The sequence below is a fragment of the Arabidopsis thaliana genome, chromosome 3 (assembly GCF_000001735.4).
Source record: "Arabidopsis thaliana chromosome 3, partial sequence".
NCBI lineage: Eukaryota > Viridiplantae > Streptophyta > Magnoliopsida > Brassicales > Brassicaceae > Arabidopsis > Arabidopsis thaliana.
Window position 1 is genome coordinate 19,531,974 of NC_003074.8, and position 15,200 is coordinate 19,547,173.

At 32.6% G+C, this 15,200-nt stretch overlaps 5 protein-coding genes, 2 long non-coding RNA genes, 1 other non-coding gene and 1 pseudogene across 14 annotated transcripts; 4 read left to right on the plus strand and 5 right to left on the minus strand.

The window, feature by feature from the left end:
• Positions 1 to 221: 221 nt before the first annotated feature.
• AT3G52700 (uncharacterized protein) lies at positions 222 to 6,430 on the minus strand (the record flags this gene model as incomplete). 2 transcript variants are annotated; one of them, NM_115130.6, is made up of 4 exons in its annotated part: positions 223 to 593; positions 735 to 1,143; positions 1,206 to 1,234; positions 6,369 to 6,430. In NM_115130.6, 4 exons carry the CDS (start codon positions 6,428 to 6,430, stop codon positions 443 to 445), a joined length of 651 nt encoding a protein of 216 aa, NP_190838.5. In that variant the 3' UTR covers positions 223 to 442. The 2 variants fall into 2 exon arrangements, with proteins under 2 accessions (NP_001118826.1, NP_190838.5); NM_001125354.1 differs by lacking the exons at positions 1,206 to 1,234; positions 6,369 to 6,430 and having other exon boundaries at positions 222 to 658; positions 735 to 1,120.
• Positions 1,947 to 2,265, minus strand: AT3G52705 (annotated as a pseudogene; the record flags this gene model as incomplete). Its single annotated transcript has 1 exon — positions 1,947 to 2,265.
• AT3G52710 (uncharacterized protein) lies at positions 2,612 to 4,045 on the plus strand. Its single transcript, NM_115131.4, has one exon. The coding sequence runs from the start codon at positions 2,665 to 2,667 to the stop codon at positions 3,532 to 3,534; it is 870 nt and encodes a 289-aa protein (NP_190839.1). The 5' UTR covers positions 2,612 to 2,664; the 3' UTR covers positions 3,535 to 4,045.
• A 136-nt stretch (positions 6,431 to 6,566) lies between the features above and the next one.
• On the minus strand, positions 6,567 to 10,313 carry ACA1 (alpha carbonic anhydrase 1). Of its 4 annotated transcripts, NM_001339583.1 has the most exons (7): positions 10,039 to 10,313; positions 9,283 to 9,370; positions 9,071 to 9,176; positions 8,458 to 8,779; positions 7,918 to 8,020; positions 7,656 to 7,838; positions 6,567 to 7,004 (listed from the first exon to the last, which is right to left on the minus strand). In NM_001339583.1, exons 3-7 carry the CDS (start codon positions 9,141 to 9,143, stop codon positions 6,831 to 6,833), a joined length of 855 nt encoding a protein of 284 aa, NP_001319732.1. In that variant the 5' UTR covers positions 9,144 to 9,176; positions 9,283 to 9,370; positions 10,039 to 10,313; the 3' UTR covers positions 6,567 to 6,830. The 4 variants fall into 4 exon arrangements, with proteins under 4 accessions (NP_001319732.1, NP_566971.2, NP_001326182.1 ...); NM_115132.3 differs by having other exon boundaries at positions 6,614 to 7,004; positions 9,283 to 10,187; NM_001339584.1 differs by lacking the exon at positions 10,039 to 10,313 and having other exon boundaries at positions 6,636 to 7,004; positions 9,071 to 9,311.
• AT3G08280 lies at positions 10,011 to 10,325 on the plus strand. The gene has a single exon (NR_141422.1). It is a non-coding gene; the product is annotated as an other RNA (long non-coding RNA).
• A 520-nt stretch (positions 10,326 to 10,845) lies between these two features.
• Positions 10,846 to 12,392, minus strand: AT3G52730 (ubiquinol-cytochrome C reductase UQCRX/QCR9-like family protein). 2 transcript variants are annotated; one of them, NM_001339585.1, is made up of 3 exons: positions 12,075 to 12,337; positions 11,296 to 11,773; positions 10,846 to 11,223 (listed from the first exon to the last, which is right to left on the minus strand). In NM_001339585.1, the coding sequence occupies exons 1-2, from the start codon at positions 12,192 to 12,194 to the stop codon at positions 11,654 to 11,656; spliced, it is 240 nt and encodes a 79-aa protein (NP_001327411.1). In that variant the 5' UTR covers positions 12,195 to 12,337; the 3' UTR covers positions 10,846 to 11,223; positions 11,296 to 11,653. The 2 variants fall into 2 exon arrangements, with proteins under 2 accessions (NP_001327411.1, NP_190841.1); NM_115133.3 differs by having other exon boundaries at positions 10,872 to 11,223; positions 11,726 to 11,773; positions 12,075 to 12,392.
• Positions 12,393 to 12,777: 385 nt separating this feature from the next.
• MIR5633 lies at positions 12,778 to 13,133 on the plus strand. The gene has a single exon (NR_141423.1). It is a non-coding gene; the product is annotated as a microRNA ath-MIR5633 precursor (primary transcript).
• A 676-nt stretch (positions 13,134 to 13,809) lies between these two features.
• AT3G08290 lies at positions 13,810 to 14,015 on the plus strand. The gene has a single exon (NR_141424.1). It is a non-coding gene; the product is annotated as an other RNA (long non-coding RNA).
• Positions 14,016 to 14,253: 238 nt separating this feature from the next.
• On the minus strand, positions 14,254 to 15,198 carry AT3G52740 (uncharacterized protein). The gene has a single exon (NM_115134.3). It carries the CDS (start codon positions 14,893 to 14,895, stop codon positions 14,473 to 14,475), a length of 423 nt encoding a protein of 140 aa, NP_566972.1. The 5' UTR covers positions 14,896 to 15,198; the 3' UTR covers positions 14,254 to 14,472.
• Between the last annotated feature and the right edge of the window lie 2 nt (positions 15,199 to 15,200).

Consider the following 15,200-nt stretch of genomic DNA (forward strand, 5'->3'; position numbering starts at 1 on the left):
AAATTAATTACAAAAAAGGGAAAGAAAGACAAAAATATTATTTACTGTCCTAGAAAAAGCCTACCGTTCAAATTCTGCAACCATGACCGCCTTCTCATCTCACAGTTGGTGATCTATTAACAACAATGGAACAACGGTAAGCATCTATGCTTAGAGCATTTGAAAGCAGAGAGCACTCTAAATGTTAATAATTTATTCTTTGATTTTTGGCTGTGAAAAGTTGGAGAATTAAATCTAGGTGTTATTAAGGCAGGTATGATGAATCAGTTGCCTGAAGCTTTGGTAAGGGATCGGTGCCCTCGAACATCCAGATATACATGTGTTTGGTTTACAAAGAGACCTCTCACACCAACAAACCAGACTTGAGAACAAAAGAATGTACTTTACAAATCAATATGATCTTTTCCCCTTTTGAGATTTGGTGTGGTATATTAGAAGGACTCTAGACTATATCATCCGGTATCAAAGGCTCCATCTTAGTCTCCATCAATGGGAGCTGAAGTTTCCTTAAACCTTTACCACTAGCCAAATAATGTCCCCCGAATATATGAACGTAGCATACTGAACCGCCAGTACCAAAATTGTAATCGTTCCTGAAGAATAGGTTGCCTAATGTATCAGATACCACATAACATTTCACAGCATTACTAACTGGATCCTACGAAAACAAGACAAAGTAGTAAGATTTATCCAACACAAATGAGAGATCAAGACATGAATTGTATCAAACTTACATTAGCAACAAAGAAGCTTCTATTCTTTGCATCATAGAGATAAACGAGAACTCTCCCCGGAAGTTGTTAACAATTTCGAGCCATGAATCTTCAGCTTCCCCACAAAGTTTATGGTACACATTTATGACTCTCAAAGAGTCATTTTCTCCATCTTTGACTACATAAAATTTCAATATAAAATCTACATTATTAACTCCCAAAGGATGCAATAAGGAAGAATATCCATTGATATGGAGCTTGAATAAGACACTTTGAAGCGCCTTTGCGATTTCTTTGATGGCGTCTATGGAATCATCAGTGGGAAGATTCTCCGAACGTTCCAAAACCGGATACATCATCCCAAAAAGCTTCACGCCGGCCACCGATTTCGTGAAAACAGCAAGCATTGTTTCTTCTTTTCTGGCGATATCTGAGAATGAAAATTTTGTTACGAAATTTTGAGTAAAGAGAAAAAAAAAAAATGTCAGGTACCTGAATAATAGCAGAACACATGGTCACACATGCCACCTAAAATAAAGGACATTCAGCTACCTGATGTATATGGATTGCATTGTGTTGTATAATCAAAAAACAAATTTTATATTAACTTTAAATATATTTAATACATTGATTCTTATAATAGTTAGCTTTTTCAATTTCAAAACTCAATTAAGAATGTAAAAAAAATTAAAAAATTTAAGATATAAAAATTTAAATTAAAACCAGAAAAATCTTATTAGAAACAATTAAGTAAAATAATTTTCTGTATTATCAATTAAAAATATTAACTCCTTATTTTCATTAAAAATTAAATCATTACAATTAAACCTAATACACATATATAAGTTTCATAAGAAAGTAATATGAAAAACAATTGAGTATATAACTTTTTAGTCTAAATTTTGCACGGTAATTTTTAAATTCAAAATGAAAATTTTTAATAAATATAAAATCAAATTAAAAGTTAATATTTTTTATTGATAATAGAAAAAACTAACTATTGATTAAAAATATTTAGTAATTAAAAAAATTAAATTCTTAAAAAACTAACTAGTAATATTATGAATAGTTCACATCTTAAAAATATTTATTCTTTTAATTTATTTTTGAAATTGGAAAAAATAACTATTATAATAATTAATGCATTAAATATATATACAAAATATATTTGTATTGGATATAAAAGAGAAGATCGAGTTATGTGAAACTGCAGCTGTTTCCTATTTAGAACGTATAATAACACCCAGCAGCACGATCTCGTGTAATTTCCATACCTAAGATCTTTCTAGCATCTCCTAAATCTTTCATTTCAAACTCACTACTCAGCAAATTCTTCAGTTCCTGAATATGCTTCTTATTCACTGAAGCTATGAGCATATCATCAACATATAACAGAAGATAAACATAGGTGCCATCATCGAACTTCTTCAGATAAACACAACTATCATAAGAACTTCCCACAAAACCAATTCCTTTCATAAACTCATCAAACCTAATGTTCCACTGTCTAGGCGATTGTTTCAGGCCATAAAGAAATCTTTTGAGCAACGCATTCTAAACAACATACATTCTAAACAACGCAAGACTCTTGAAGAAGGCAACTTTCTCGACAAATCCCATTGAGTCCAAAGAGAAGCTTGAGATGCTCAACGAGTTCACAAGAGTGAAAGCTTCAAATTCTTATCAGCTTGTTTTTGAATATGACGGTGAATCAATAATCACATAAATTTAATTTTTAGCTTATAAATTCTACTTGTAGTAATTAATATTTTAGTTACAATAAAACTCTCCGGGTTTAAAGAACAAAAGTCAACTGAAATATGAATTAAATAAACAAAACTAAATAAAATCAGCAAATATAAATATCCGATTTCGTATATTTATCTTCTCTTCTCCTTAAATCACTTCGATCAAAACTTATCTCTCTCTATCGTCTTTTGTTTTGATTTAAATGCCTCAAGTCGTTGCTTCAGCATGTACCGGTGGGTCTGACCGGAAAATCTCATGTGAAACTCTGGCCGACGATAACGAAGACTCACCTCATAACTCGAAGATCCGACCCGTATCCATCTCCGCCGTCGATTTTCCACCGGAATCTTACTCTTTATCAAAAGAAGCTCAGCTCGAATGGCTAAACGACAACGCCTTCTTCGAACGCAAAGAATCACAAAAAGGAAACTCTTCTGCTCCAATTTCGAATCCCAATACAAACCCTAATTCGAGCTCTCATCGAATCTCACTCAAATCAAAAGCGTCGATCATCAGATTACCGAAACCGCAGAAGACGTGTTTCAACGAAGCGAAGAAACGGAGAAATTGCAGAATCGCGAGGACTTTGATGATTCCGAAACGGATCGGGTCGAGATTGAAATCGGATCCTACGTTATCGGAGCCATGTTCTCCCAAGGTTTCTTGTATCGGAAGGGTTAGATCTAAACGTGATCGTAGCCGACGAATGCAGAGACAAAAATCCGGTCGAACCAATTCGTTTAAGGATAAACCGGTTCCGGTTAAGAAGCCTGGTTTTTTCGCTAGCTTCAGAGCTATTTTCAGAACCGGTGGCGGTTGCAAAGACTTATCTGCGAGTGGAGCTCACGCGCCTCGGAGGGATGTCGTAGTCTCTCCGCCGAGAGTTTCGGTGAGAAGATCGACGGATATTAGAGGACGGCTTCCGCCGGGAGACGTCGGGAAATCCTCGCCGCAGAGGAATAGTACCGGTTCGAGGAGATCAATTGACGGCGGTGAACCGGTTCTGCCTGGTTTAGGTGGGATGACTCGGTTTACTTCAGGGAGAAGACCGGATTTGTTGGTTGAAGTTTGACGTGGCGTGACGTACGGCGTTTTACTGTGAGTGGTGGGGTCCAGTCCCGAGAAAAAACAAGGATCGTGATTGGTTAGTTGGCTATATGGGGCCCAGAAGCGTGTGTATATTTGAAAAGTCGTTGTGATGACATGGCGAGTGGTTTAACGGAGTTAGGAACACGGCACAGATAGAAAAACGCGGACGCTTTTGGATTGATTTCTTACGTCTCAACCACTTTCACCGTTTTATTATATAGCTTTTGGTGCGTTTTTTCTTCTTTTTAAGACTTTTGATATTTGAATTAGTTTCGCTTTTTGTCCTTTTTATTATTTTCCTTGTTTTGGGTTGTACATAGGTATTGTTATTTCTTTGTGTACATGTGTTTTTTTTTTGCTTAGAAAGGAATAGTAGAATGTAAAAGATACTTGTGATGATCAGTCAATAATGTGTTAGACACCTGAGCCAATGTTCCATATTGTTGATTTTGTTGTCACCATTTAAATTTTGACAAAGACTGTTTTATTAGTGCTAGAATTCTCAAAAACTAAAGTCTAAAACAATGAAAGTGAATAGTTGGAGCCATGAATACTTTAAATTCTTTCTTTGACTTGAAGTGGCGAGTTATGTAAAAGTGATCGCTATTTGCTAGTGTCATTTGTCATATTATATGTAATTTCATTTGTATATTGAGTAGTTATTTCATTTTCAAGAAACGACAGGTCATTCATAGCCATCTTTGGTTTTATTATAACATAAACGAATGGGAACAACTAGTCATTTCTTTGAATTGGCATTTTGTTATGAAGTCTCTTTATTGTTGGGACCTCCATAATGGGGCCTCGTAAAAACCTTATGAGAATTCAGACTTGTAAGTTTTTGTTCATTTCCTGAAGAAGCTTGTCATGTGTTAATAGTACTTGTAACTAATACATACATGTTTTGGAAGACTATAAAACAATATTGTGAGTATTAGGTAAAGAATAGTATAATATATATATACTAGATTTTAACCCGCAGTACACCGCGGGGCTATAATTTTTAGAAAAAATCAAAATGTAATATACTTAATTGATTAACATTATTATATAACCTATTATTTTGTATTTTTTGAATTTAATATGTGGTACGACGGGCAAATTGTTTTTATTAGTATAGGCAATAATGTTAGCTTTTACGATCTTTTTTGTATTAAAGTTAATAATTTTATATAAGTACAATAAAAAAACTAATGCTGATAAAATATTAAAATAAGATTTAAACCGTGTTATTACTTTTAGTTGATGATATTATAAATATGTATTAATATCGATCCAAACCCGTCCCACCATATAACTTTCATGAAATATTACTTTTTATAAGTTTAAATATTATTAATGTTTATAAAGTTAAAATATTTCAATAATATATTTCAAAAATTAATACTTTTTTGCCTTTTATGTAATGACATTTTTTGTAATTCTTACTAAAACAAAATAAGTCTACAAAATGTAATTCAATATTTTAAATGCAGATAATGTTATAAATAACTATTTAGTTTAATCATAATTTGTAATTGATATGTACTTGAGTTTTTGGACTACCTGTATTTCACGTCATTTAATAGCCTAAATTGGGTAGTTTTGTAACATTATTTGAAACAATAATATTATCTTAATACATGTACATTTTACTAACTGAAAATATGAGATTGATTATTTTTATAACACGGAAAATATGAGATAGATTTTTATATTACACTGAAAATGAATGATTCAAAACTAAAAATCATAGTGTAATATAGTTTAGCGTAAAAAATAATTAAAAGGATTTTATTTATTTATTTTGTTTCTTAAATTTTAGTTTAGACTCAGAAAACAATTGTTTAACTTCCTTAGAAGATGATAAACACATATAGAAGATTTGAATCTCTATTCATATATATATTTAAAAATCAGTAATGTCAATATAATTAAAGGATAGATTAGAAGAAATTCTCTTGAATGTTAAATAATTCATTTGTTATTTATAAACGAAATATTAAATGCTGTAAAAAATGAAATATTAAATAAATATGGAAAGAAAATCCTACCTTAAAAGATTTTGTATTATTGAAATCGATTTTTTTTACAGCAAATTAAAACCAAAAATTAATAAATACTTAAGAGAAATTTTAGGAATGATTTCGTTTGAAATAATGGTGGAGTTAATATAGAGAGATTTTAGGCAATATTTTTGTTAGGTAAATATTTGATTTAAAATTTCTGCATAAATTCAGTGGCATTGAGTCGTAAATAAGTCCAAGTCCAAGATTTATTTATTAAAATGGCTGCAAAAATGTATATATAGATATAGATATATAGTATTCTACTCGGGAGATATTTTTATCTTTGCTGCAAAAAGAGAGGTCCATCAATTTTGATAATATATACTAATAATGCTATACGTCTTACTTTTAGTATTTATTTTTGTTACGAAAATTATTGTTTGTTTGGAGTTGGCAGGAAAGACAATGACAATTAATTTGTCTTAACACTGCTTCTCCTTTTTTTCCTCGTAACAATTATTTCTAACTAACGCGGAAACAAACAAATCCATCTTTAGATTTTTTTCCCTCCTTCAATCTTCCAAGTTCAAACAATTAATATAGTAGTACACTTGTTTCTTTTTTCCAATATAAAACTATCATTGTAAAATTCTCTCATACTACTATATCTTTATTGAATCTATTTACGTCAAAAAAAATCAGAGATATATTAAGATGTTGTTTTTAAAGTTGATTCAAAATGTACATAGTTATAATGTCCATTTCAGCTCGAAGACAATTAATCATTTATGTGTAGATTAATTAGGATTGATGTCTTGTAAATTTTAAGTTAAAATACGAACGATCTATTTTTTTTTTTTTTTTTTTTTTTTTTTTTTTTGTTAACAACATATATACATTTTACGGATTTAAATCCGGCTGATGATATAATAACGAAAATAACAACAACAAAAAAAACCACTAGACACACTTTCCGGCTTACCGGCTATATCATGTTTAACACTTTTGGTTAGAGGATATTAATGTAACCGTTGTATTCGATGACATTAAAACGTGGAACCAAATTAATTTTTTCGACATCTAATTCATTTGTTCTTAACTTCTTATTATACTAAATATGATATTAGTTATTCACGTTGTCTCAATGTAGAACATATCTCACAACACCACATAGTAAATTTGGAAATCGTATATCAAGTCGTAAACAACAACACAGTACTACATAAGAGATTATTAGTTTTACAAAGCTAATTAGGGTTCTAAACAAACCAATAGACAATGTAAAACTATTTTAATTGGGTTTTTTCTTTTTGTTACCGGTTTCTTTTTTATCGACACGCTCGTGGTCGTGGAACATCTCAACTCTCCGGCCGTTGAGGGGTTGACACGGTCTTGAATTGTTCTTGAAAGAAGTGTCCAATGGAGATCTGAGTAGTTCTACTTGTTCCTTTGACATTGACCTCACCTGCATTTAATTTATTATACACGGCAATCATAAATCACGATGTCACGTTAATTTGGACCGTTTCCATACAAAAATGTCAAATAAACATGAAAGTAGTAGCTAGCTAGATGTTATCAATCGTATATATTGACTTCTCTATTCATTCAAACGTGAATAACAAGTTTGACATAAAGGGTTTAGCTTAAAAGCAGGGGTTGTGGAGCCCAAAAGACACTCAAATTGGTTTGAATATCGTCCAGAAAAATTAATAATGTATTAAGTTTGAAACTTCAATATCGTTACGTACACTATGGTCTCAAAATCTTTAATGTGCTAGAATCAATTTTCGGTGGAATTTAAATGTTTTTATTCTCCAAAACGATCACCAAAATCTTTGAATGCTAACATTATCACATAACTTTGGTCTATACTTTCTGCAATTTTAAAATCCATTTCTAAATTCAGCTGGAAAATAAACAATAAAAAGTGGTAAATATAATGATCTTTTTTTAGATACCAACTTTAGCTGCTTTTGAAAAATTAAGTCTAGATTATTAATTCATGCACGCTAGATTATTCCCACCAAAATTCACTTCTAATAAAATCCAAATGAATTGTTTTAAACCTCACCTAACAGTGTAATATATGTATGTACATGTCTTAAAAGATTACCTTGCCAAGGATGGTCCAAGAAACGTTCTCGGAGCAAGGAGGAGTAGTGAGTGAACCAATGTATCTGTAGTACTTTCGAGTCTTACGTTCAATGTGTCTTGTGTCGATTCTTCCTACTTCCACTTGTGCTGTGTGGTTCCCTTTGAGTCTCTCTTCCTTTAGCTTCACCAATTTCTCCTTCATCTAATCATATTTTCACATTATATTAATAACATTGAATTATCAAATTATCCCAATCTATAGTCACACTTCTCAAAAGTACCTGAGAGAGGAAAGGCTCTTCAGTGCCGATTTTGAAGAGACTTGCCACCACAGCAAAGCTTCCATCTTTTGCTTGGTGTACCATGTGCAGCTCAGCTGCATATCTACGTTTTTGTTCAATTATTATCATTAATTAACACTTTTTTTTACTTTAAAAAACGATTCAAATGATATATATAACTCCACTCCAAAACCTTATAGTAACATTCAAAAAGAAAAGAAGACAGAATCCACATGGGCTTATATAACAAGCCAGACAAACACCAAAAAAAACACTTACATACCAATGGGCTTGTGAGTTTGTGACTCTTATGGACATAAAAAATAATATTGGGGGTTTTTAAAATGTGGAGTAACAAATTGGCATAAAATCCAAAACTCGATTATTTGAGCTCCAACCTAGCTAATTTGGTAGATAATCAAACAAAGAATGTCTGGAATTTTATTTTATTTTATAACAATAATAATTTATTATAAATAAATCAGTCAATAAATTAATAATAATAATAATAATAATAATATAATTGGGCCGGGGGCTTACTGGACTCCATGGAGGTGATGTTCAGAAGGAGTGTGCCAATGCATTTGCAGTAAGGTATAGTTCTTGTTTTCTATTATCACATCTCCTGCTCCCTCCCCGAAGAACATGGCAACATTACAGACGTGGTTCACTAGTGTTGCGTTTGTGAAGTAGTATTCACGGTGTATTGAATTCAATTTGTGGTTGTAAAATATTTGCCTCCTTTGAATATCAATTGGAGATTGCAATTTACCGACCGCGCATGTGGTGAAGTGAGGGTTTAAGTGTCCCCATTGGTTTGGTCCATTTTTGCCTTTATATCCAAACACTACTCCTTCTGTCTCTGCTCATTTATTACCAATTTGAATACGGTTAAAACTTATAAAGTTATATTCACTAAGCACAACACATATCGTTTTAGACGGTTAGACCCATACCAAAAACTCTCATATAATAGCACGATTACCATCATTTACTTGATCGTTTTAAACTTAATTAAATCCCATCCTATGTATCAAACTTTGAACTTTCTGATTAATTTATTGTGTTTTCTCTAAATAAAACTATAAACATGTGAATGCATACTATGAATATAGAAATGGAGGGAGAGAGAAACAAAGAGTGTAAGCATTACGAGCATCTGCAGGTGCAATGCAGATGAGGGACATGGAGAAGAAGCAGAGCTTAATCATCATCATAATCTTCATCTTGTGTTTTAGTTCCTGTTTTGTTGGAAATCTCTGCTAAAAAAAAAGGGAGAAAAAGGGTTTGCATTAAGAAAAAAAGATGAAGAAGATATATTTTCCAAATCTGGAAACTAATTAATGAGTTTTTTCTAAATTAAACCTGTGGAGGGTTTTATCAGATTACTGCATGACTGACACGGCGGGAATGGCTCTGCTATATATAGCCCTCTCTTCTTCATTTTTTTTTTCTTAAAATAAAAAATAAATAAAGGAAAACAAAAGTTAAAGAAAAACCTAAAAACTAGTGTTATCCAATTCCAAGTGATTTTCTGTGGTACGATATTCCCTAAATAAACAAACTTAGGGGTGGGAGATCATCATAGGTCTATGTTATTAGTTTAATACGTTTTCTAACATCGTATTATTAACATAAAGTTCTTTTTATCTTGTCAACATTAAAATATTGTAATTATGTTGTGTATTTCTTTTAGTATGTACGTGGGTCAATTTGTAGTAATAGTGTTGACCAAAAATTACATAAGTCAAGGAGTTCAAGTCGTTGGTCAATATCATTTTTGGAGGAAAGAATATAAGCTAAATTAAGGTATAGACTAGAGACCACATTTTGTGTGCTTTTATTGGAAAACTTCCATCAAAGATGTGGAAACATAGGAACCTCTGTATGTCTCTTTACATGCAGTTAAAACGGTCCTAGCTATAACGTTGATTCCTTTAGGTTTCTATTTCATGGATCCGATCCAAAGATAATAGATGAAAGTTTTCGAATGTGTTTCTTTTAATTTCTTTTGTAAAGACCTATATACTAAACACTTTTTTGTTAAAACATTATACAATATTGTCAATTTCAAAACTTTAACGAAACAAATAATTGTGTTATCTTTTTGGTGTGTGTTACCTTTTCGTATAATCCACAGATGGTGCCTGCCCCATAAAAACCCGTCTCCCATTTTTCTTTCTAGCTTCCCACTTCTTATCGAGAGAAATCTTTCACTATTCTTAATATATAAACTGTTTATTTAAAAGAGCATTTCATTTAGAGAAATGAAAAAAAAAAAAAAAAGAGAGGCAATTCTCAGAAAACGTAAAAGAAAAAGTGAAACATGTGATGTGATGATCAGGTAGGGGCGCAGAACATAACATAACGTCTCAAGACAAAATGTTTTCGGAATATTCATTTGTCCATATTCCGACTCCGCGAACATCACATTTGCGCTTCCTACTACGATTTCTAAATCTCTTGTCGCAACAAACAAAATGCATTATGCGAATCTATGGATGGATAATTCCATTTGAAAGATATGTATTGATTGGTTTGCACGATGTTGATCGTCTCTACATGCATGGCCTTTCGAAAGTAGTGGTGCAAGTTATGTGATTTATGATAAAAGAGATCGTCAAAATCTAATCTTGAACTTTTGCCCCACAGCTTAGTGGAAGTCTTTCAGCTATGTGCACGAAATCGAACCAATGTGGTTTTGTCGGTTTAATTCCCACTTAATTCTGTAAATTCAAGAACGATGATGCTCTATCGACAGTGACTTCTCTGGTTATTCTTCAAAGAATTCGTATAATCATTAATCTTCTTTCTTTTTTGGGATCCAACATTTGAGTAAACTGATTGAAAAATCCTTCCAAATTTGACCCTTGGCAAACAAATGGAAATCTCCATGATTACTATTTCTCGAAGATGGATGAAATTAGACCTCAGAATATGGGCACTGCATATTAAAGCGACGCTTCAAGAACCCAAAAGTGAAGAAAAGGACGATTCACAAATGGGCGTTTTAATGGACTTGCTTTTAATAAGGGACAAATACTTGTAATGCCAAATGACGATTTATGATAATGTTATCATATTCCACAATGCAAAAATTCAAGTAATCAGAACCAGATAGCTTTAGGTGAAATATGAATCATCCCAATGATTTTATATTTATTCAACAAAGAAAGAGAGACGTTGGAATGCAAAACAACATGGAAATTTCCAATTCTTGCTTTTGGTCTGAAGAGAATTCAAAAAGAAGAAAGCTCATTCCTCTACTGGCCTTTGACCCAACACAGAGATGTCTTCATATCGTTTCTGCGCCATGACAAGAAAATCATTGTGAATACGAATATAACCATTCTCTTTCAGACTTTCACAGATACTCACACAAGGCAGAAAAATCAGGATGTCGAAGGTAGAGGGGGAACTATACACATTCCAATAGAAGCTAGAAAAGGTGAATCAGGCATCAATAGATTTTCGAAAAGCATTCACCTATTAGCTAATAACACTAACAACAAGCAGAGATTACAGAAGATGATTACGACGATGACATGAAACCAAAGAAGTGTGTGTAGAAAAATGTGATCATTCCATATCTCAAGATGGGCAATAAAGAGAATGAAGAAACAGTTATTACCATCTAGACTCTCTAGTTCAAATGACAGACAAACATTAACATCACCAATACTAAACATTTCCGAAACAAAATGCAGAACTTCGAATCAAAAGAGTAACAAAAAAATCATTCATCGTCAACATATTTAGGCATCAGATTGCATAAAACATGATTCAGAATACAAGAAAATAAACATACCCCAACATTGTTGCGTTCCCAGAGCTTATGAACACCGTAATCCACAGCCTGCAACCACAGATTTTAACATTTCATGAAAACTCCATTGTCTGTTCATGTAAACCTCTTCACATATAAGACCCCAAAAAAAACAACTTATCACCAGATTCTTCTCACAAAAACTATAATCTCCAGCTCTCTATTGTAGATTGATTAACCTCTCCAACGAAATTTCTTCACTAAGATTATCATTTGACAACACCAAAATCCCCAATTTCGTTCCAATCAAACCATACACACAAAAACCAGATCCGGTACAATACGAACCCTAATAAGCTATAACACAACCAAAAAGGCTCTGATCTCTTACCCGTTCACCGAAAAATGCGCCGGCGATGATGAAAGTGACGTAGACGGAATTACGGCGCATGATAAGTTTGTAAAAGCCTTCGAAAGCGCCTTTCTGATTTCTCCGAGCAGCGTACTCCATGATTGATTGGTTGTTTTCAGGTATCTGATCTCTCTACGTATTTTAGGGTTAGAGAAAGCGATCTACGACAATGGCGAGAGCGAAGAAGAGAGACGATGAGATTTTTCGCAACTAATCAGAAATGATTCTCTTTTGACTAGTTCGTATCTAGAAAGGCCATTTGGGCCTCAATAGTTCGGCCTCGTAGCCCATTTATTTTAACGGACCCAGTACGGCCCTAAATGTTAAGCCCATTTTGACACCCCTAACATTAGCAGAACAATCTGAGTTTTGGTTTGTCCCAAATCCCCAAAGAAATTCAGGCCCAAAATAATTTATTCGAATAAGTAGTTTTGATTGGGTATTTGAATATTTTTTTGAATGTTTGTATATTTTGGAGAAGTATATATTCCTATTATAAGATTTTTTTATTTTTTTTGCTAAGAAATATTATAAGATGTTATTCGAGAATGAGTATATATCCCTGTTCATTGAAATAAGACATCAAATCTCTTTTATCTATATTCAAAGGATTTTCTTGATACAAAGAAGGAAATCAAATTCTAGCAAAGAAAAATTAAAGGTATGATTTTTCTTTAACAAATCTACAAATTCTTTGGTTTGATATGAAGGAAAGATATGATCATCAGAAAACAGTGATTTTGTTTAAAGCTCGTTATATATGATTGGATTCATATGAGAATTCAAGTATGTAAGCGAGTATAACTCAGTCTTGTTTAAATTATTTTCATATTGAAATTATGTGGAGAGAAAATCATATGCAAATAAGTTAGAAAATCATGGATCCACATAATTCCAATTTGAAAGTGATGAGCTCTATTCAGTTATAGACTTGAAGTCTTGTAATCTCTTATGAATCTAATCATAGCGAGCTTTAGGTAATATCACAGTTTTCTATGATCATACCTTTACTTTAAATCATTCCAAAGTATTTGTGGATCTTCCACACTCACGTACTCATTCTTGGGGGATTTTCATGGAGGTAATGTCAAATGAATTCATAGCTTTCGATTTCTCTTTGCTTTGAGTTTGATTTTTTTTTTCTGATTGTATTAGGAAAATCTTTTAAATCTAGAGAAAGGAGAAAAGAGATAGAAGATTTCATGTTTTATTCTGATGAATAAGGGTTTTTTAAATATGAGTTCAAAGAAAGGGTTTTACTTGGTGACAAAGTAAAATTTGGAGTATAAACACTTCTAAAAGATGGACTTTATAATGGACATTCATCTATTATTAATAACAATGTTATGTATAGTGGGGTTTTTTAACGGGCAAACATCTTTTGGGTATTTGAGTAATTTACATATCTAAAATCATATTTCACGAGCAAGTATTTTAAAATACTTTGACTTAGGTATTTTGGTACCCATAAGCAATTTTTCACATAAGAACTCAAATATGTGTGTGAACTGAAAGTAATAACTAACCAAGGTCGTCGTTTCTAGATTCCTAAGTAAATAACTAATCAAGATTTCTTTTCAATAAGTCCGCTCTGATCTCTTTAATCGCGTTGTTACATAGTTACATGTCTAACTCATGGCACAGAGAGAGATGCCAAATAAAAGGGATAAATGTTGAATTGGACTTATAAGAAGCTAAGAACATGATTGGGCATGTTTGGGCACATGCAAAAGGAGCATTAGGAAAACGGGCAAATGTCACATTCACAATTTGATATTCTGAAGAAAGAAAAACTGCTGATTCAAAATCTTGAGGTTTTTAACAAAAGAATCCAAAAGAGCGAACCATATTCTAAAATTTAGAGCGGACACATTGCAAATATTGAACTTTGAGAATGAGGATATTCGCTTCCCTTCAGATTTATGAACTACAAATATGTATATTTATACTTATATACATTACTCAAATCTTACTTTCCTTATATCTGAAAAATGCAATAAAATTTCTAGTACTGATTATAATTTCTATTCGAATTTTTTCTTTTTAATTTTAGTTTTGATATCTTTCTAAACTTTTAAAAATTTTCCTTAAAACTTTTTCTAGATATCTATCTTTTCCCTGGAATATTAGATATTCTGATAGTTGTAGAGTATAGATGATATGGACGGATCGAATCAAAAGTATTAAAAAACAAAATCACAAAATCCGTTCTACACTAACAGAACAACTAAAGGCAACTAAACACACTCAATTTGCAATGTTTCATAAAGTTACGAGTAAAATGAGTTAGAATATTATCAACAATGTAACAATAGTGCCTTATATTATTGAGGAACAAGAACCACATTTATAAGTATGTTATCTTATTATATTAAATTCAACGTAAGATCAAGCAACGATTATGTAACCCACCAGAAGCTGAAGCAGCTCGCCTAGCTTCCTCTACGAGAGCAGTACGTGCAGACGAGATTCCGGCAGGGACTAGACACGTGTCAAACGTTGAACAATCGATCCAATCCTTAAGAAGCTCTTCTTGTCCCCATATCTCCGGTATCCAAACCCTACCAGCGATCTCTCTCCGATGCTTCTTTAACCTCTCTCTCCCAGTGTCCACTCTATCTTCTTCTTGACTCTGCTTCGGTTTCTCTTCAAGCAAAGCTAGATCTTTCTTGTCGGCCGAAACAGAAGAAGCTGCTTCTTGGGGCAAACTTGGCGGATCTTGTTTGGTTTGGTCGGAAGGAGGCTGAGATGGACCGATCGGGTGGGCCATTGGAGACGTCGTATCGTCGATGTTCATCATGATGACACAATAGTAAAGCAGATTCAGATTCTTGCAGGAAACAAAAAGATGAAGAGAGATGTGTGATTTTGTTTGTGTTGAGAGATTCGGTGTTGATAATATGTATTTTTTGTTGGGTTATGTAAGGAAATGAGAAAATCGGGTGGGAGGTTGTCTTACACGTCGACGTAAGTTTTTGTTTGGTGAATAACTTTTTTTATTTTCGCTTTTGTTGTATTGTATGGTAAGTGACAACTTTACGTGTCTTTTTTGCAGATTGAATTGCTTTGGCCCTTAATTTTTTGAGCCTATATAAATAAATAAAT

Excerpts from the sequence above, each read along its gene's own strand:
- AT3G52710 (NM_115131.4), top strand. The coding sequence starts at position 2,665 with ATGCCTCAAGTCGTTGCTTCAGCATGTACCGGTGGGTCTGACCGGAAA.
- ACA1 (NM_001339583.1), bottom strand. The coding sequence starts at position 9,143 with ATGAAGATTATGATGATGATTAAGCTCTGCTTCTTCTCCATGTCCCTC. Across the intron at positions 8,021-8,457 it reads CATCACCTCCATGGAGTCCA|ATATGCAGCTGAGCTGCACA; the intron begins GTAAGCCCCCGG and ends ACAAAAACGTAG. Across the intron at positions 7,839-7,917 it reads AAGAGCCTTTCCTCTCTCAG|ATGAAGGAGAAATTGGTGAA; the intron begins GTACTTTTGAGA and ends AAATATGATTAG.
- AT3G52740 (NM_115134.3), bottom strand. The coding sequence starts at position 14,895 with ATGATGAACATCGACGATACGACGTCTCCAATGGCCCACCCGATCGGT.
- AT3G52730 (NM_001339585.1), bottom strand. The coding sequence starts at position 12,194 with ATGGAGTACGCTGCTCGGAGAAATCAGAAAGGCGCTTTCGAAGGCTTT. Across the intron at positions 11,774-12,074 it reads GCGCATTTTTCGGTGAACGG|GCTGTGGATTACGGTGTTCA; the intron begins GTAAGAGATCAG and ends CTGTGGTTGCAG.